At 47.3% G+C, this 20,872-nt stretch overlaps 1 protein-coding gene across 3 annotated transcripts in view; it reads right to left on the bottom strand.

Moving 5' to 3' along the window:
* Nucleotides 1–20,872, bottom strand: part of LOC149349485 (myosin light chain kinase, smooth muscle-like) — a 223,203-nt gene that overhangs the window by 21,545 nt on the left and 180,786 nt on the right. For all 3 annotated transcript variants that reach the window (XM_089578459.1, XM_089578458.1, XM_089578460.1), the window contains 3 exons: nt 14,926–15,276; nt 9,924–10,008; nt 3,921–4,127 (listed from right to left, as the gene is read on the bottom strand). In XM_089578459.1, coding sequence (XP_089434585.1) covers nt 3,921–4,127; nt 9,924–10,008; nt 14,926–15,276 — 643 coding nt within the window. The remainder of the gene's footprint in view (nt 1–3,920; nt 4,128–9,923; nt 10,009–14,925; nt 15,277–20,872) is intronic.

The following is a 20,872-nucleotide window of genomic DNA, read 5'->3' on the forward strand; positions in this document are numbered from 1 at the left end:
CGTGCATTGACTTCAACGTGCTCGGCGACGATCGCACGGGCATTTCGTCTACTGCGTCATTGCTCGGAGCTGTCGGGACACCACCGCTGCACACTGAGGAGCACTCGCGCTGTTCGTTCACCAGTGATTCGATACGCCGTGCGCTAGAGAGGTCGTCGGCGTATTGTGCGGACGTTTCGCGTCCTGTGCGTGCAGTGTGCGTGTGCCATTCGCGCTCCCGTTTCCATCGGCAGTGAAACCTCGTTGCTATTGTTCTTGCAACGGTCCAGTGATCGTCACTGCTGTTAGTTTAACTGTCATTTTCATTTTTAGGGATTGCGATTTTGTGAGCCGCGGGGGCCATGACATGGGCGGAGGGCGATATTTTAAAGGAAGCAGCTGCGCTCGCTTTGCTCTTAGTATACTGCAGCAACTTCGTTACACGCCCGTTTCAAGTGTGTAACGTTTGAAGCGTCTGGCGAGCTCTAGCTTCTGGGACGTGCCGGGCTCAAGTGTATTCGTTCATATTGTGGCCAAGTCTGTGTTTCTGGTGGCGAGCTATGTTTAGACCGGTTTCCTGTTGCAGGTTTGCAATTGCTTTTCTATCTGATGTCATGGTCAAGAAGTGCGGAAAAGGCGATGCTCTAACTGAATTAGGAGGCCTTTTCTCACGTGATTATTGTGCTCATGTCCTGCGATAGTGTTATTTTGGGTAAAAAGTACTTAGTGAAATGAGGATCCACATGTGCGCTCAATTTCATTGATGCCTGTGGTTATGTTGAAGAAAAATAATTGGATGCATTCTTACCTACAGTAGATCGACTTTCATTTTATGTATTGTCAGTCGCAAGTAAAGTGTGCTACTATGCAGTGACATTACACGCTAGTATTTAATTTAGTAGCAAAAAGTGGTGCGTACAGCTGCAGCTCTGCACATTCAACATGAAACACAGCATTGAAATGATGCACAACACCGTGAAACTTATACTACAGCCACTGGATACTCCTAAACTTCTAGAAGTCTGAAAAGCTACGGTAATATATATTATGCACAATACTAGATCTGTGGATATGTGAACCATGCTATGTTGCCATGCTACAAAGGGTAGAGTTATGGAGGGGGGCAGTCACAATTTAAACATGTATTTCTTGGACTTTTTTCATTGAGAAAAAGATGTTCACGATGGTTATCCTGTGTAAAATTTCAGATAAATCCTCCCCTGCCGTCTACTATATGCACTTTGGCCCTCTCCATTTCTCTCACCTGTGTGAGTGGCTCTTGGAGTTGTGAATCAAAAGTCATTGCAGGCACGGCCACCATTACAACACGTTATGATATTACATTTTGCGTTCAGGGTCAAGAACTCAAACTTTTTAGTATACTTGCCCATCCTCACTGCTGTATACGAGAAAGCATTCCTTGCATCACCAGCCGCACGAAAACATGCTATGAAGATAAGTATAGTATTTAAGACCAACAACAAAGTACCGCAGAATTTTTCTTGCCCTTAGTTCTGCAGCACAAGGCACTGTTGACACAGCCAGCTTCCCAAACATATGCAATGGAAGCAGATTGCAACATTCAGCAACAAGAGCTGCATTAAAAGGCAGGTTGAACACTAAGGTGGGGTGTGACCATGCATGGCAGCATTGTTCACGACTCAGCCGAAAGCAGACAAGTGCACACTCATTCAGCATAAAACTGAGAGGTTTGTGCTATCCACCAGAGAGCGCAATTAAAGTGTGGCCAGTATATGGAACACTTTTAAGCGAGCATAGCATGCAAACAACCCAATATCAATAACCTTGCTCAGAGATCTCATGCATGAACCTGTAAACTCATTCTAGCAAAGAAGGATTTTTTTTTACAACCTCATGAGCACATTTGACAGTTGTCCACTCAAAAATCATTATGCTCTCAAATAGAAACTGTTGCAGAGTACCATTCAAATATAAGCCTCGTGCCAGCAAGCTGGACATGAAAGGCCTCCAGGGTAGCAATATACTAAAACATTTCAGGAGGCTTAAGTTTAAAGGCAGTACTTTACACTGCATTAAGATAGGACAGTTTGTTTGGAAGCTTCATGAAACACGCTGTGAGATCCAAGACACACAGCATTAAAAAAAGAAAAAAAAGTGCATTCAGGCAATCGGTATGTGAAATCTCTTAATTTTAGAACGTTTCCCAAAGCTCTTTTAAAATTTGATAAAATATTTTTCCAGAAATGACTCAAAAAACCTGAGCTACCGGTGACTATTGCATGAAATACTCAGTAAAGAATGCAAGGGCTCGTTCAGTCGAATGTGAAATTTACCGTTGATTTTATATGCGACTATTTTTGTGTATACCTTTATGCACTCGCTGTAGTTTCTACCGGCATCTTGGTTATACCTGCGATTAATTCGATCCCGACTTAATGTATTCATTGATCACACGCGCCCTTAGGTTAGCCTAAACTCAAGGTAGACACGTGAGCCAAAGCAGATGAGTAATTTTTTGTTATTTTCACAATACAGCCACTACCAGTGGCGTACGCAGAAATATTTTTCGGGGAGTTTTATACGCCGCCGCTAAAAAGAAAAATACCCTGCGCTTAAACAATACCATAGAGATTTTTCTTCTTTAATGAAGGCGAAGGGTTAGTTTTCTTCACTGTAATATCTACATAAAGATACGAATGCACACAGGATCCGAAGAACTCCATTCATAAAAAGCATTGATTTTCTCACAAAAACAACTCATACGAAAAAACGTGGCTATTTACAATATTTTTGCATCATATACAACAACACAAAAGCTTCTGCTCTACAAAAAGTCATCAACTGCAAACAAATGGCATTTGTCAAAACTTCTACTCCATACATGCAAACCTGCGGAGGCCTGTGCCCATGCGGTAGCACGCTCCTTCGTTGGCTTTGAAACGCGCGCGCAATCGGCGCGGCGGCGTGACGTCAGCCCGGACAAGATGGCGCCCAGCTTGTTTCCGGCTTCACAAAATGTCACGTGACGGCCTCTCCTCTTTTTTTCCTTCCTCCATGTCGCAACGCCTTGCGGAAGAACCTTCTCCTCTTGGGACGGCGGCGGCGACCGCGCGGCAGTGGCGAAGGGTAAAACGGTGGCGAGGAGGAGAAGCGGCGACGCTCAGACGACGGATACAGCGCGCGGCGGCGACGACGGCTGCGGCAGCAGCGGCCACCTGCACTCCGCGTGACGTCTCTCGGTTTCGCGCATGCGCAGCTGTGGCTAAAATTGATCCCGGCGCACGCCAGACCCGGTGTTGACGACAGTAGTGAAGCTTTTCGCTTCAAAAACCGCAAGACGCGAACAATTCAGCGCTGTAACTGTAGTCCAAGCCGCAAGCCGTGCATTCAGGCCAAGAAACTCATTCGCCAAGTGCAGCAGCCAGCGACTCAGCTTCGCTTAGAAATCAAGGCAGCAGGAGACGGGCGGGACACAGTATAAGCCACGTAACTGCCCCCTTGAGTGACGCGAGCTTTTGGGTGCGGCTGCATGCTCGCATTAGCCACGCGGTTTCGATTTCATGAGCCGCGAAGACCCAGCATTTTCGAAATTCTAAAAACGGATATGGTTATTACCATAGTCCTTCAAAAAAACATTGAAGGACTATGTTATTACTAACGGTTGGCTACAAATCACTAATTGCAAGCGGCCGCCTCTCGACAATAGTTAAAAAGTTAAACTATCAGGATTTAATTCAAAACTTCGCTAGTTGACATGATTCGCCTGCTTTTTGACGTCCGACAGCATTGCAAATTACTATGCCGCGAATAGCTTCCCTTTACCTCAAAAACCCTATCATTGAAAATTACTGATCACCTTCCCTGAAACACCTGGTATAAGTATATATATTGTGCATGGGCCCCCTAGCGGCACTCCCCTTACAGACTCACGGTACAGGAGGAGAGAGAGAGGGACGCACTACTCGGTGACAAGGATGATCTCGCGCGGCTTCTCGAAGGCGTCCAGCAACCGCAGCAGGCGCGGGTGCCCCCGGAGCAGGTTCAAGATGGCCAGCTCGTGGCGCATCCTGTCGCGCTCGGTGGCGCGGATGCAGCGGACCACCTTGGCTGCTGCGTCGGTGCCGTCCGCGAGCCGCGTGCACCGGTGCACCACTCCGAAGCGGCCCCTGCGGCGAAAGGTGCGCCACAGTATCACTCCGCAGGGCTACACATCTCCCGATACAGCTGCCAAGTTCCATTTCAGGTGCACGGAAAGTGAGAATCCTCGTGCTGATAGCAGTGGCATGCGCGTCTCTTGTGAAACGGTTGTGACCATCAAGCTGAACGGAGGCGCTGGCGAGGATGCACCCCCGAGCAGAGAGTTAACAAGCTCGTCAGCACCGTGGTCCGGCACACGTCGAGGCAGGTACAAACGATCGAGAGGACAAGCGTCTGTCCACTTACCGTTCACGAAAAAAAAAAATACAAGAGCAGTCCCCACTTACCGTGCTCGAAAAAAAAACACGAAATACAAGACCAGTCCCGCGGAAAGCAAACGGAACACAGCTGCATTGTCTGGATGCGCGGATTTCCGGTGTATTGGGGTCCGTAACGATTTGCCCCAAACGATTCGACACTGCCACTCTTGCAAACACGCACCGTATGCCTACTGAATTCCACAAGTTTCACCTCAGTGTCATGCCCACTTGTGAAAGTGCTTGCATTTCGAAGTAGTACAGTGCAGTTTACTCGGCCAACTCCACGCCAAAATGAGGTATACAAGGCCGGCAGCGTTGTCGGCGCACTTGCTCGGGGCATTGTGAAAGATGCACGCGTGCCCAACCCACGCAACTCACCTCTGCGCTTGACGCAGAGCTGTCAGAGCCCCCTATTCCTGAATCCCGCTATACCGAGAAGGCATCCGTTTTGCTGCATTCCTCCTCAGTTTTCGCACTGCAACAACTGCGGCTCAATAGAAACTGTAAGCTGGCCAAATCTTGAGCTGGCGTGCGCGAAGGCCGCTTTTTCTGCGCTCCTGCGCTTTGCGACGAAAGAAACCTGCGGAAAGGTCAATATTACACACAGGCTTAGTGAGCCTGTGCTTAGACTCGATATTTTCGCAAGTTTGCTCCGTCATAGGCTCCAGGAGCACGGAAAACACGGCCGTCACGCACGCCAGCTAAAGATTTCGCCGACTGTACAACCTACTCTGAATGCCCAGCGTATACCGACGAGCGTGTGTACTATGCTGCTCACCCGAGTGCCTCTAACAGTGGACTGTGTGTTGGGAGCCTGCTTTACGTAGCAGAGACATGCAATTAAATTTGTACTCGCATATTTAGAAGACGTTGGTCTACTCGGCAAACGAATATTTCCGCAAATCTTATCACTTTCCATCCACTGAACCTTGTCATAACTTTTGCATGACACCGCACGTCACCTATAATGTCTTCTAGCACTGCTTGTTGACGCACCTCAGCCCACATTCAATGCCCATTTTTATTTTTTAACATTTTTTTCCTTTGCACTACTTATACTGTTTTAGTTTAGAATTTTGCGCGCCTCTCTCCTTGATTTGATTTATTGAGGTTTAACGTCGCAAAGCGAATCAGGCCATGAGGGACGCCGTAGTAAAGGGCTCCGGACATTTCGACCACCTGGGGTTCTTTAACGTGCACTGACATCGCACAGTACACGGGCCTCTAGAATTTCTCCCCCAAAGAAATTCAGCCGCCGCAGCCGGGATCGAATCCGCGTCTTTCGGGCCAGCAGCCGAGCGCCGTAGCCACTGAGCCCCCGCGGCGGGTGCCTCTCTCCTTGAGTCTTTTCATCCCCAGTTCCTTGTCCATGCAGAGTAGCATGTCAGAGAATTGTTCACGCCGTCTAAAATGTCTCCTTTTCAATGCAGGTTTTCTCTCTCTCGCTGTCCCCTAACACTTTCTCTTTTCCGGATCTGTGATTGGCCTGGTGTGGCCACGTGGTATATCGCTGGGCTAGCAGTGTTTTCTCAAAAGAGGGTCAGAATATCGGCGCATGCGCAATACGCGGCTGCGTCGTAGCCGACCGCATGAGCTAATGCACACAAGGAGAATAAAGAGCAAATTGTAATCCCATATCCAACAATTCTGGACAAAAGCATTTTTTGAACGGGAAACCGTTTATGAATGCGATGTTTTCATATAATGTAAGATTTCGCTATAACAATCAATATATCCGCAGATCACCTGACGGCAGTGTTGCACTAACGTTCTTACTTACTTACTATCATAACAAGCGCTACCCATTGGTTTTCAATGGCAGTTTTAACTGTTCCGTGCGATCGATGGAAACACTGTATAAGGTTTTGCTACATATCAGAAGAATGGACCATTACCTTCAATATTTCCATAAGAGTATCTTACAATTTTACAGCTTTTAAAATTTTTGTCCCAGAATGTTGGACATGAGGTGCAAAACACTGGCAAAACCACCCAAGCGCCACCGTGGTTATATTCCAGACTGTAAGCGTTCTGGTACATTGCCTACAATACAGGCCTTTAGTTTGGGATCCCCCTTCATTATTTTTTTTTGTGGCCAGCGTTTTAAAGCATTTTTTTTTTTTTGGCCAAGTCTTTGGCACAGCTTTTCCGTTTCCAGTTCGCTTTAAAAAGGTCGTGAAACAACATGAAGACGCCCAGAGTGGGGCGATTTTCAGCAGCACTTGGAGGGTGGATCCGCTTCCAGCGGCTGCAGCGGAGCCGCCTCTTATCTACGCGGTATCTCTATCCGTGAGCCGACGGTTTACACAAGACTAATATGTGCTGGCGGAACGAATATGTAGTAGTACTGCTATTGATTAATGTGGAGTGTTTCTTACTTTCTACTAATCCTGTAAATAACAGTGCTACATTGAACTAAACGAAATACTGTGCATGGCATATTCTGGCACAGATGGCGTTATTTCACACTTTATGGCGTATTTGGACGCAGTGTCACGCACAGTTTTAACAGCTTGTAAGGGGTCAAACCAATGACCTCTGCAGAAGAGTCTCATGTAAGCGACGCGAAAGAGGCACAGAGGAAAGCAAATTTGCCTGCAGAGCGCTCTAGGCAAACGAATTGGAATTTTTTATCAAGCACTGGGTGTCAGAGACAACGCTTCCACTGAAGCGATACCGCATTGACATACGAGCGATAAAAGCCAAATCCGAAAGAGAGCAGCGGCGCACCGCTGCAGATAACGCAAGTGACTCATGTTCGAGCGTCCGCCCAGAATGCTATCTATTAAATGATGTACTGAATACGACCGTGCAGACGCAATAAGCGAAAAGCTGGCGATAAAAGGTGCGTTCCGAGTGTGTTGGAAATGACTAGCAGGGCTGAACGATCTTTATAGTGCTCTTTGTTAGCTTTCTGGCACCTGCTTCCGCCTCTGTCCTGTTGTTTTTTCCTGTGTGTCTTTTTAGCGCACGACATTTTTTTTCAGAACGATGTACCAACTAACCGCCAAAAAGTTCTACTCCTTTTCAAAGCAAAAAATAAGAGCACGTTCGGATTGCGTGGGTCACTCATTAATGGTGCAGAAAAAATCAAGTTGCCAGCGGTAATACCGCAACATGCAAGTGTGCTTTCGAGTTAAAAGATGTTTCCGCCTCCGGAATTCGCTAGAAAGGACATTCGGCCATGTGCTAAGCCTGAACGTCCCAGCTCCATAAAAACAAATCGATGCCCACTGTCGAGACCTGCAGCCTGTAGTGAACGCGTGAGGCCATCGTCGCTTGTTAACCTCATTCCCAATCATTAACCTCATTTGGCCATTGCCAGGTGCTGGGAGCTGAACAGTTCGTACACTTGCACGCCAGAGATGCGAAAAAAAAAAATCTGCCAGGCTCTCTGCAACGTTATACGAAGGGCGTCAGGGTTCCAACGTCTAATACATCCGGCCGGTGGGATGTAGAGCAAGACAGGGTGTCAACAGAATCCCATCAAGGCGACCGCGCAATTGCAATCAGCCGGCAACGACCGGAGGTGCGCTTGCATGTAATCTACGCCGCAGCGGTAAAAAAAAAAAAAAAACGATGGCTCATTCTAAAAACATTTCCATGCCAATGCAATCGGGGAGTGACCGTTTACTGGCACTAAGGGGGCTAAAATAGGGAGCGGAAAAAAAAAGTAAATCCTCTTCCCCTGCTCCCAGTGACCCCGGTCCAGAGGGCTTGCGCGGCAGCATCCAAGGAGGACGCAGCAGTCGCGAGGTGATACTGCTATACTCATAAATATGCTGGCATAGTAGCCAGGATAAGGCTTACCGAGTAATGAGCTCGCCTCTCTAGGCCCGCACGCGTGTGTATATGCAGGAATTGTGCCAATAGAAGTGCAAGCAGAGACTGTTTTCATCGCTTGCAGAGAAAGAAAGGGAAACACTAGCCGCGCTGTTGTTCAGGCCCAGGCTGCTGCTGGAGCACTCGTATATACGAGGGTGATTTGGAAAGTCTGGCAAACGAGTTGGTTAAACACCTTCTGGGTGGCGAAATCCACGCTATTTCTCAGCATATTCTCCGGTTGAGGGCTCCACACTCCACCGAGTTTACACTCTTTTTTTTTCATCCGGTAAGCAAAGCGGGCAGTTTCGAAGGATGCAAAATGCGCATATACGGCATTTTAGATCCGCAAGAAATTCTTCTAACCGTGCCAGGTTTTTCATGTGTGCTAACAGGCACAAATCAGAGGCATTCAAATCTGGAGATTGAAGTGGTCCCGGGTGCCAATCTAAGCCTAATTTATGGAATATCCCCAATAAGATGGTCATTTATGTAAAGGCTCGGTGAATGGGCCCTTTTTGGTGCACAGTTCGGCTGTTCTTTTAAACAACGCTACCGCTGTTTTTCTCCTCTGCAAATGTGGACATTGATTCCTTGGCGATTTGTTTGGAGCTCTTTCACTCTTTTTCCCTGCCACTTTTTCTACGTTCCGTTCATTGTTTGCCACTAAGCGTCGCCAAACGCTGCGTGGCAATGCTCCTTTTGTCCTATTTTCACAATTTCCACAAACTTCACCGAACACAGCTTTCGATATGTGCGGCTGTTACTTCCCAAAATAAAAAAAGAAAAGCCTCTTGGGTGCAAGACTTGTTCGCTAAAAACGTGCGTCGGACGGGAGTAACGCAGCGCTTTTCGCTCTATTTGCTGCGAAGACGATTGAAGAGTAACGCTTATTAACAGGCATGGCGAACTGAGGTGCGAACTTGTTACATCAAATTTACCAAACTTATCAAGCAGTCCTTGTAAATGGACGATTTCAGTGTAATGCATGAAGCGAGTATAGGCTATGCCGATGGCGAACGCGGACACTATTGCTAATGCAATGCTCCGGTACGTATTTTTCTTAGGAAGAGTGCATTGGCCGACACCATTTTGGAAGCCAGCCTGTGAATAATATGCTGTTCGCAATATAAGCCTTATTTAAACACATTAGGTCAAGCCAGGGGGAGGGGGGTGGGGGCAGAGGGGGCCGGACACTCCCCGAAATCAACTCCCATCGGTTCTCTCGGCACTCGGTTTTTGGACCTGTACCGCCCAGCGCTGTTTGGAGACTTCTTTTTTACCTATTCCAACGACTCGCTACTTAGTTTCCAGGCCGTCTATGCATAAGCTGAGTACGATTTTACTCAAAAACCGGCGGCTGATTACACCTTGCAGCCTGCATAGCGATTAGTGCACGACTATATCATGTCCCTGGCCGTCACACTGCACTGTCGACAGACCAATTAGTGCAAACAGCTTGGCGCAACTGATGGGGATTCGCTACATCTGCTTCTCAGAAATTTGCGAAGCAGGTGCAGTGTGTTGGTTAGTACACTAGCTAAAGCCTGTCTTTAATGCGTCATCAAAGTCGCCTCTACGCACACGCTACTGATACACCTGCGCCTATGTTCGGCCTCACGAAACTTCCTCGCTCATAAGTAGCAGCCCCCCCAGCGTCACATGCATGCATCCGATACAGACCTGCCCACTGCCTCGTGCACGTGGTAGTCTTGACTGAACTCCTCCCCAGGCCGCAGCGTAACAGGAGGACCAGGGTCTGTGATGTCTGCAAACAACGTAAATGGCCACATATTTATGTTGTCGGTTTTTCTACAAAATAATTATAGTTTCGTCTTAAAGCTGTTGCAGGGTCGGGGACCAATATCATTGTTTATACACTCATAAAAAGTTTACAAAAAGAAAATATTAGCACAGGAAGATACGAGTTGCGACATTTTGTAGAGAGAAGATACAAGAGTGCAGTATACAAAATCACATTTCGACAAAGAGATATATACAATGTTGAAGCAGAATTTTTTATTCGAACACTTATGACAGGCTGGAAAGAAAACCAGTCAGATTTTTAGAATTCCCGAAATTGTCAGGTAATATATTCCGTTCTCTGATGAATGACGAAAAGTGTCAATATGAAATTCATACGCCTCTAAATGCTGGAAGTGATTCGTTCTGGCATTTCTCTTTGATCGAGGTACAGACAGGCTGCATTATTTGCGTGAATACACGCAGGCAAGATGAGAAAGATGTGGAGCCCACTGCTGCTTGCCCTTAACTCTAAAACAGGATAAAAGTGAAAAAGAAACAGCAGCCAGCAGCAACCGCTCATGACCTATTAAATCAACTCGATAAACGAAATCTGAGTTCCAATGTTGCAGACTCAAGGCAGTCAAGGCATCAAAATTCTTGCGCGTGCAATTTCACCTTTTTCTTTTGAACAACAAGAAAAGCTGATAACTACGGGCTGTTTGCGCATAATTGGAGGAATAATACGTGGTGGCAATGGATGTAGGCGGGGCTTCACTGCGGACGTGTGCAAAGTACGTGTCCGTGTTTACCGCGCAGTGCACGGCGGACAGTTCTTAATGGAGCTTCCTTTCTGATGCTAAAAAATAGCATTATCACTGCCCAGTGCTCACACCTTCGTGACGTAGACTTCGTCATGACGTCATGACAAAGACTATGCTATACATAATCGTGCTCGGCTATAGATGTGCAGCTGTCGCGCTTGTCCCAGATCCAAATCGGACCAAGAGCCAAGCGGACCCACCGCGAACCAAAGCGGACCAAACTAATAGTCGTTTCAGTGCACGATATCACTGATATAATGTCGGCCTTGAATACAATCCACCTGCACACACTACATGGACATTTATTTCATGGCTTAAAAAAAAAAAAGTCTGTATAGCACACGCACATACACCCTGTGTTCTAAAAGGGAGAAAAAAGGAAGCAGCGGAATAGAAAAAGCCGTCGTTTTTAAAAACATGCAGCCCTGCTTTGATTCTCACATCGAGTGTAAACCGAGAAGCTGTAGCGAAATCATTAGAACCAATTTCAGGCGATTCGGAGCTTCCTGATTCGTCGAAAATATGGCTGGCAACGTCAGCTCGAGCACCGACTTGCCGCCATGCGATTTATGGTATTGTTGCGCAGTGGGACCGGTGGCGCTTAGACTCGAGTGAAATGACAATCTTAATGAAGTACGCATGATGCCTATGAGCCCAAATAAATTGGCGATTACACAATGGCCACATTTGGATCTGCTGAGCATACCTCCGCCAAATGTCTTCCTCCCTTTACTTTTCTTTTTCAGCCAGTTACTTGGGGAGTCTGCCAAGTATTCCGAGATTTACAGTTGAAATACCTAGTAACGACATCCTATCGGAGCTGTCCAACCGAACTTTCCAACGAATACAGGGGCACAGTTGACCACCGTGGGAATTCAAGATACCTTAACACATCCTTCGGCATACAGCATAGGCGGGCACAGGTCTCCTCATAGTGGTGGGCCAAAGTTCATGGTAGTGCCCTTTCATGTCTTCTGAGTAGCAGGGAGCAATATGGTACAAAATTTGCGCCCTCCTTCACCCATGTCTGTTAAGGCCCATTCACACGGGTTTTCGAGCTTTTCTATAGACCTTCTCCATGTTTGCAAACAAGCGAGGTGGCGCTGCAGTCGCTGCAGGCTCGCGGTAGGCAAGAGGCCAGGGAGTGGCGTCGAGTTGAGGTGGCGCAGCGCCGGTTTTCAATGCTTGTAGGCGCGTTTTGAGTTTCTGAGAATCATAGCAATGGTTGATGCTTTCAACTTAGTATTCCTCGAAGTACACAGACTCGCATTGGCCATGTACGGCGTATTTCGCCACAGTGTATTGTACCTAGGCATTGAATAAAATGACAAGTTTTTGACACTCTGCACCAGCCAGAATGATTTCACTTCAGGACAGTACTGAGGTAAGCACTGGCGTTTTTTCGGCAGAGCCGACGTGCGCTCACCATCTGTTGACACACGTGTCGCGCAGTGCGAAAAGTGGGGACAGCGTCGATCGTGTCCCGATCTCATATGTCTCGCGTAACCGCTGTTTTTAGCCGTCAGATCAAGCACCAGTCAGGCCGACTTCTCCCCTTCTTAAACTGGTCGATTTAGTGAAAAGTTTGAATTCCTGAAATTATATTATTTCCTAGCCCTGGGTCTATGGTTTTGTGACGAAAAAATATAGCAAAATATTCAGTATAAATTCATAAAATTACGGATTTTTGATCTGTGGTCGTAAAAAATTGTGAGGTAAGGGGGTTTCTGATGGTCCTTGCACGTCGCGAATTCTGCGGGTTTCCGACGACGGAGTACCACAGTGGTAGCATCACTACGAAGAGGGATCAGAGGTTTCGTTGATTTCAGTGCCGCATTTCTTTGACCAAAGCGAAAGCGTAGAGGCCATAACAAGGGAGTGAACTTAAAGGTTTGTTTTTTGATCTACCACATTTTCAGTGATTGGCATCCCTCCCCCCTTCGTAAATTTGTAAATAATGGAAATAGAATGATTCTATTTGTCGCGAACAGTTCCGGATACGTAGAGAAGTGCAATAAATGTCCCGATTTTTTTCCTACAGGAGCAGTAGTATGTTAGTTATTTTTTATAACAAAAGTTTTCATGTGACTATGCAAGCATAAGTACTGATAATCTAATAAAAAAAGAAGTAATACCCCCATCATAGAGAACAGGGCTTTGGGGACATGCTTGCATAAAAACTTTCCGCACTTTATACCTAATTATTCAAGACCCGAGGTGACTTGACGAGGGTGTTAATTGTAATTACCGAAGAACTGTACGCGGTATAGCTGAAAATAAAACGCATTACTAAAATTACCAGAGGAATTTCATATTTGCACCAAATTTGGTTACATATATCATGCATCAATAAAGAAAAAAACTTTTCATTGCCTCATCCCCTGTAAATCTCGCTACGTGCTCTTTTGGTAGCCCGCCTGCGGTTGCAAACAGCCTTCGCGATCATGTACTACTTCATGAAGAAACTTATGATACATGCATGATGCAATGAAAAGGATGTGGTTTTTAGCACACTTAAAGTACGCGGTTCGAAGCATGCCAACGTGACCGCGCAAGATTGTCACAACTTACGAGACTGCTTTCTACTAGAATCAAATGATCATGTCGGTCATGTTAAGAAATAGTTTCAAGAGTATATTAAATGCCCTAAAACGCGCCATTATATATTCGTATAACTTCTACACACGTTAAAACATGATGTGCTATCAACAAAATAACGCACTCGTTGATGGTGAATGGCCTTGCCGGCGCCCGTGCACACCAGCGCTGGGTGATAAGTACGTGCGCAGCTACATGCTTTTTTTTTCCTTGCGCAGTTTTAAGCATACCATGCTGTTGTTCATTTGAATGAGCGCAAAAATTTCCCTGCTATGAAGTACGTTGACTGGCAGCGCCTGTCGACACCCAGACTTCGCGCTTTTACTACCGCGGCCCATTTCATAATGCGGTATTTATATGCGAGAAACCTATTAAGGCTAATCTAATTTTTCGTTTTATGATACTACGTGGATAAACAACGACACAGCTGGTCAGTACATGCTACTTCTGCAGTGCGTAGCCACGATGCAGCCGCCGGTAGCTGCGGCAGCTGCGGTAGGCACGGGCAGGCGGAACCTGTTTTGCCTACCACGCGAAAGTCGCTACTGACATCAGCGCCACCGCATCTCCGTGACGTCGCGGGGTGAAGGAGGTATATAGAAGCAGCACTTCCGAGCCAAAGAAGAAATACTGGTGACAAAATATGTCTGCACAAAAATGGCGGGCAACATACTACTCAGCTCAATGTTCTGCGAAACATTGTTTATTGCGTTCACTACATGCCATAAAAAACCAGCTTATTTGCGAGATGAAGGATGCAAAATTCACCTGAAACAAAAAAATCACTGCTAAGTGCAGCCCACTCGCAGAGTGGGCTGCACCTAGCTGCGAGTTCACTATGTATAGCGTGTCATATAGTTAACGTACTCCTTTAAAATTGCAGTCCAAATACAACTGAAAAAACTTGTCTCAATAATGTGAAGAGGACAGACGAAAATCGCGTTTTTTGTTCTTATGTAAGCGTTTTTCATGCACCCGAGTCTCCGTCTGCCAACGCTACTCAAGCAGGGAGGTAGCAAACGACGCGCTTAACTCCATACTAACTAATCCTAACGCGACCGCAGCGCCGCCGCCTGGCTGGCAGTGGTTTGGCCCCGCTCCTCCAGGCTCCTCCGCACCCCGCGCGGCGACACTCTGTGCAACACTCTTTGCAAACCAACCTTATCTAAAAACGTTGACTGGAGCGCCAACGGCATGGCGATAAAAGGCAATTACCCTAGGCTCGTTTTATCAGCCGATATGCTTTTGATAGCATGCTGACGGCGTGACAAGCCAGGAAAGAGGCCCTGCAGCTCGACCGCGTGCCTCCATTCAGGAATGAATGAACCTTCGCGACACAGGTAGCGCCTCTGCCGTGAGAGTGCTGCGTCTGCAGTTACACGCCGCTGAGCTTTGGAATAGAAGTTCCGAGCAAAGCGGCGGTACGTTCGCACATTTACCGCCATGTATTCCTCTCCAAACGTCATATTTCGCGTTCCCAACCGCGTGAACGGCCTCTGACAAAGGGGAAAAGGCCTCACCGCCGTCGTCCAACACCTCTTCGTCGTCGATGTCCAGGGGCCGCGGCGGCGGCAGCGGCACGGCAGGCGGCGACTCGGCGCTCGCCATGCTCACTCCGCGCGCGTTCTGCGCGCGCACGACAAACACGTAGGCGGAGGCCGCCGGCGGCAGGTTGGCCAGGCGGCAGCAGGTGCTAAGCACGGCGGCAACGCGGCTCCAGGCGCGGGGCTGCGCCGAGGCCGGAGACGCGTCCACTAGGTAGCGCTGGATGCGGCAGCCGCCGTCGAAAGGCGAGCACGACCAGGTCACCTCGATGACGCCACCGGGCAGGGACACCGCGCGGGGGGCCTCGGCAGGCGGGTCAGGGGGACCTGCGCGAGGCAGCAAACTGCTCACTGCCTGCTTGCTTCCCAAGGAATGGACACAAAGATTAAAACGCACTGTCCGTCACCTTTGGTCGGCTGAGTAGCGGTTGGTCCAGTAGCGTTGGCCGATTCGACAAATTTCGCCGTCATAAGCACCCGCCCTTAACATTATCGGCACAGTTCCGAGCAGCACAAAATGTTCGAGAACCCCAGCATTACAGCTGCACCAAAACATACACTTTGTCCGGAGTTTTTTTTCTATGTGCTGTGTGACGCGCTTTCACATCCTTCTTTACTCAACGCTTCCCATCAGCCTTCCAGCTCCTCCTCCGTCGACGTCATTATGCACGCCGGGACGGTTCCTGCATTTCACGCCACAGATGTGTGCAGCGAAACCGGAGACCTCAGCCGCAACTGTAAGGCTGTGTCTGTCGCTTTGCCGCCTAATAGTGGCGTCAGCCATAGCATTTACGACGACTGCTGCTTCTCACAATACATCTGGCGTTGCTGTCATTTGATTAGGATGTAACGGATCGCTCTGGCGGAACTACGACCGCAGAGCCAGTTCACCTCTGTATTTTTAATCTTTTCTTCCTCATTCTGACGACGACAGGAATGAGTAAGGCGCACAAACCTGCGTGCGTGTGCGTGTGCGTGCGTGTGCGTGCGTGTGCGTGCGTGCGTGTGCGTGCACACACACACACACACGCACGCGCACGAACTCCCGCGCCCAAACCGAACCAAACGCACACAAAAAACAGGTCACTTTAGGTCACTTCATTTCGCACTAAAAATTCCCTGATCATATCTCTCTGCTTGACACGAACATTATGCGGCCACGTCACAGAAGCTGTGTACAGGCCGTAACTGGTCTCTCATCCAACAAGACGGTCGAGGTATAAACAGCTAGAACTGCGATCAGTTAAGATACGCCACCCTAAACCGCGGGTCTCCTTTCCCTTCCGCGAAGGACAATTTGCTATTGAACGCATTTTGCACTCACGCCCGCAATCTTTTTTTATTTCTCCCGTCCGAGCTTTCCAAAATCGTTTGCGCGCTCTACGTGGAAAGGCGCATGTTTCCAGCCAGATACCGCGTGCGCGCCAGGGCACAAAGAGAAGGGCGGCGACGGGAGATCTTGCGCGGTGCCAGAAAACGTGCACATCAGAAGTACGCGTGTTCTCGCCGACTCGTCAGTAACCGACTCATCATAAATGGTAACTCATCCGTTCCCCAGAGTGCACATCAGAACCTCTGGTTCCTCCTCACCTCCGCCTTCTAGTGTACCACCGCCTCAGGTAAATTATCAGGTTTTTAACAACTGTCCGGTGTGCCTGGTGGCCCTGTTCATCGTATTTATCGCGTGGTGATGATCTCTGCTTCGTGGTTTTCTTTTTTATGCCGGCAGGGAGCGCATACATCGCTAACAAAGAAATGAACCGCATGTTTACTTACGACTAAAAAAAAAAAAAGCACCGCGAGGAGAATAAAAAACGCTACTCCGTGCAAATTAAAACAAGCACTCGCGGCGCTTGTGCCGGCCGGAATAATATGCTAATTATTTTCGCGCTCGGCAGCCGCCTTAATAGCGAAGTAAAGTTATTTGTCGTCAACGAATTTAACCTCACTCGGTCACCGCGATCATTGAGCGCTGCCGCTCGTAGCGTTCACGTATGTTTTCCCCTTGTGTAGGATGACCTACCGTTATTTGGCAAAGGGGGATTGTCTGCTCTGAATCCTAGAACGGAGACTCGGCACATACGGTTGTGTACAGCGCAATACGGGCTGAAGTGAGCACCACGAGTGCACCTTCATGTTTTGCCACGCAAAAAAGCAGCGAATTAAGCAGAATCCACACGTTTAACACTCTGGAAGTAAATTCCGGCCCTATATAATCGAAATATATGCCGCGTTTAGCCCCATAAAAATTATATGCCATAACATTTCCACCTCATGTGATTTATGAAATTTTTCTTGCGATGCGTTCCCGTGCTCTGAGGCGCGTCTTTGCCGTTTTGATGGATGGGCGCATGGATAATATATGAGCACATCCTTTGGAATAAGGCGTTGGCGCATTTCGCTTTTTTCTTCTAATTCTGAGCAAACAAGTGCCGAATACTGTTTCGCTTTTCCCTAAACTAGAGCATAAAGTTACTGTGGCTACCTTCAATGCGCTTTTTCTGTACTTTTATTTCTTCAACTCTACAGCCCTCCTTTTCTGCTATCTTCAGCTACTGCTAGCTCTTATACAAGGCCTAGAGAAGGCTAACTAAGGGCCGCATCTGCATATGGATGGATACACTTACATCCTGACTGGACTTGTTCAGTTATTTTATTTCGCCTTCATTTCGATGTGTTCTGCATAAATTCTCTTTAGAAAATTTTCTCGCATAACTCAGCATTCTGAGGCAACCTGAGTTGAATTCAAAAGTAGTAAGAAACTGCAGGCAAACCTTTTTGTGAAATGTGCTGTGGTTTTTTTTTTTTTTTGTAGAATTTCGTTGTCGCGTCGGAAATGGTATCAACGACCGCCTGCGAGGGCATACGCTATCGTTGAAAACTGGTACAGGCTCACATTTTCCGGATCACTGTAAGTAAGGACTGCGGGAAGGAAGAGCATAAAACATGCGAAGCAAGGCTTCAAGATACTGGTATCTTAAGCAGAAGTGAAGGCAAGGCAAGATTGCGCGTGAACTGACTGAGGCGCATTAGGCCAGATAATGTAGGAGTGCATGTGCTAGCACCTAGTCGCTGACTATTTGCAGTTCTTTTAAGAAATTGTGGACTGACGTGCGTACCTTGCTTTGCATTATTCGTGTTCTCGCGCGCCCTCTTTTCCTCCTCCCCCATCCGTCCATCCTCACCTCAGGGCTATATAAAAAGCTGCTTCTGAAATCCCTTCTTTGGTGAGCTGCCTTTTTTTGGGCTACATCTTCCCAGTCCTTAACCGAACCTACGCTAGCCACTTGTGCCAAGATGCCCCAGCAAAAGTAAATAATAATCACCATTGCTTCCCTTGCTTCCACACCTATACAGTCAACATCCTGGATAGTGGAAGAAAACAACCGTGTCGCTTAACTTTCCCGATTTCTAATAGCGCTTCGTTGGTTATCCCTTCCTATGCGACTCAAGCTGCATTCTTGAGCTTGACAGGTCTGTATTCTAACCTAGGCCCTCACCTTTCAGGGTATGCCATAGCAGCTGACTGTTTACGCTTTTACACACACCGTTAAGGTCCATATGTAGCGGCCTATACATTCTATTCCTTGGCTAATTCTATGAGCTCAAAGCAGACAGGCGCGTTCGACTCAGCGTTCAACGGTTCTAAAACCCTTCCGCACTTCTCAGTAGATGATAATGCAATAGCATTTCGAACACCTATACTAGCGACTGAAGTGGTGCGTACGATTTAAATTTGGCCTATGTGACTTGCCTTCGTTACATTAGGTTCATTGTACACTGTCGCCGGCTTTTGGGTATTCGCTTTTACCTTAACTTTTTCTAATAACTTCAGCAATGCATCCTTGGTTTTGGGCGGCAGTTCGTACATTATCCTCAAAGGAACTTCGTCTAGTCCGGTTACTCTAGAATTACGAATTTCCTTTCCAACCTTATTCAGTCGACATTATCTGAGGCTGATTCCCCATCAGCATACATCGCCTTTTTAGTTGCGCTATTGATTTTAAATGACTTTCCTATTATGCCTCTATTATGATTCAGCGCTCCCCCACCTTTAAATTATTTTCTTTTACACAGTCAACGTGCACCTTCAGTACTTCGTTACTTATTTTAAGAGGTTTTACGTCCTTCCAGAGTTTTCTCGGTGCACATATGACGTCCAGGTTTTGCACCTTTAATTTTAACATGGACCAGAATTCGTACGTTTTTTCCGAGTTCCCCTTTTAGTAGCTTTAATTAGCTTTTTTGCGACCTTATTTGTTCTTGTGATACATGGCACCCCTGCTCGATTACGTTTATAATTTCTTTATGCACGAGCTTCGTGGTTTTCTTTTACCTTACCGGAGCTGTTGTCATCACGAATCCAAAGCCACCGTTGCCCGTTCTTGCCTTCTCCCTGTTTCCCCATTAATGCTTGCTACTATGTTGCTATTGCTCGTTTTGAATTTAAGTTACATGAATCATCCTCTGCTTCTACCCTTAAACCAATCAGGCGCCACATGTGTAGACTGATATGTTTACAGTCACCGCCAAAGCTGCTCCCTTCCTCGTCAGTTTGCCGCAGCATTTTGTAAATACATCCCGGCACCAAGGATAACGGTTGAAGTCACAGAAATATATAAAAGAAAGGGGGTAGCTTCAATAAAGAGTTTCACATAGCATAAAATAAAATAAAAGACTAAAGGAAAGGAATATTAGGGACAAAAGAAGGAGAATGAAAGCGAGAGAGATAGCCAAGTTGGCGGGAAGTTTCGCAGGTTTCATAGCTAGTGTGGCATGGGAATTGGCGGACCACCGGCCAACGCCCATCTGGCGAACTAGACGGCGGCGACGGTCGGCCGACTATGCACGCCGACGCAGTGTGACATAGACGCACACATCACGGCGCTGACAGACTGACTCGGCGTTGTTCTGTGCTAGTATGAGCATGCTACGTTTCTTCTGAGCATTCCAGTATGCTTCCATTTCGCAATCAGAATTCTCCATGCACGTGAATGAGGGACCCATTGGTGAGCCAGATGGTTCGCGAGCTTTCAGAATATTCTTTTTTACAACAATTGTTCCTTAGTAATCAAAAGGAAGCATAAAAAAGCGTCCCCGTGTATTGTCTTCACCTGATGCAAAAAAAAAAAAAGAAGAAGGTGTTATGTGTTATATTAAAACTTTCAGATAGCCGAAGCGACCGCTCATTCAAGACAGAGCAAATGTGACACGTCACGCGCTGTATACCTGCTACTGACAAAGCTGCGGGAGTGGCACCACTCGAAGGGCGAAGAATTAAACAGAAGGGACGTTGTTAACACGCAGGCAGGAAAGGACACAGATCCCGTCTACTGACGTTTGCATTAGCTGCGGTTCATTTCATATCGATGCTCCCCTTGTCTCTGCTAACGCGAGAGGCGTCCTTGTATATCGCTCACCTCACTCTCCTGACAGGTGCGCGTGGTTGATTCCGGTGTGAAGAGATTTACAACATCGAATCGTCTACAAGTGATTCCTGTGGAATCTTGAAACCAATCTGCGCCTGTCAGCTCCTGTGGAATCTTGAGACCAATCTGCGCCTGTCAGCTTTACCTGTGCCTCTATTCGAAGTACTGCTTTTCGACAGTCGTGCACGCAACAAAAGTACGCCCTTCTGAGAACACGTAACTTCTCAACAGAAGATGGTATAAGAAGAGTCTATGAAGCGTAGCCATCTTCCATAACGCAGTGCCAAACGCGCGATACGCACATTAGAGCAAGAAGAGCCGACAGCACCACTGCCAGTGTCCGGTGAGCAAGCAAGCAGTCAATACAATCCTGTTAATGGGGACGCAACCGGTACTTTCACTCACCTGATCCAAATTAAAATTGGCATCGTCTGCGACGACTGACCGCAATCACACGCGCAGCAGAGACGCTAAAACGGAAACTGAGAATACTG

Source organism: Amblyomma mixtum, chromosome 3 (genome assembly GCF_055824585.1).
Source record: "Amblyomma mixtum isolate Tamu chromosome 3, ASM5582458v1, whole genome shotgun sequence".
NCBI classification, from domain to species: Eukaryota; Metazoa; Arthropoda; class Arachnida; order Ixodida; family Ixodidae; genus Amblyomma; species Amblyomma mixtum.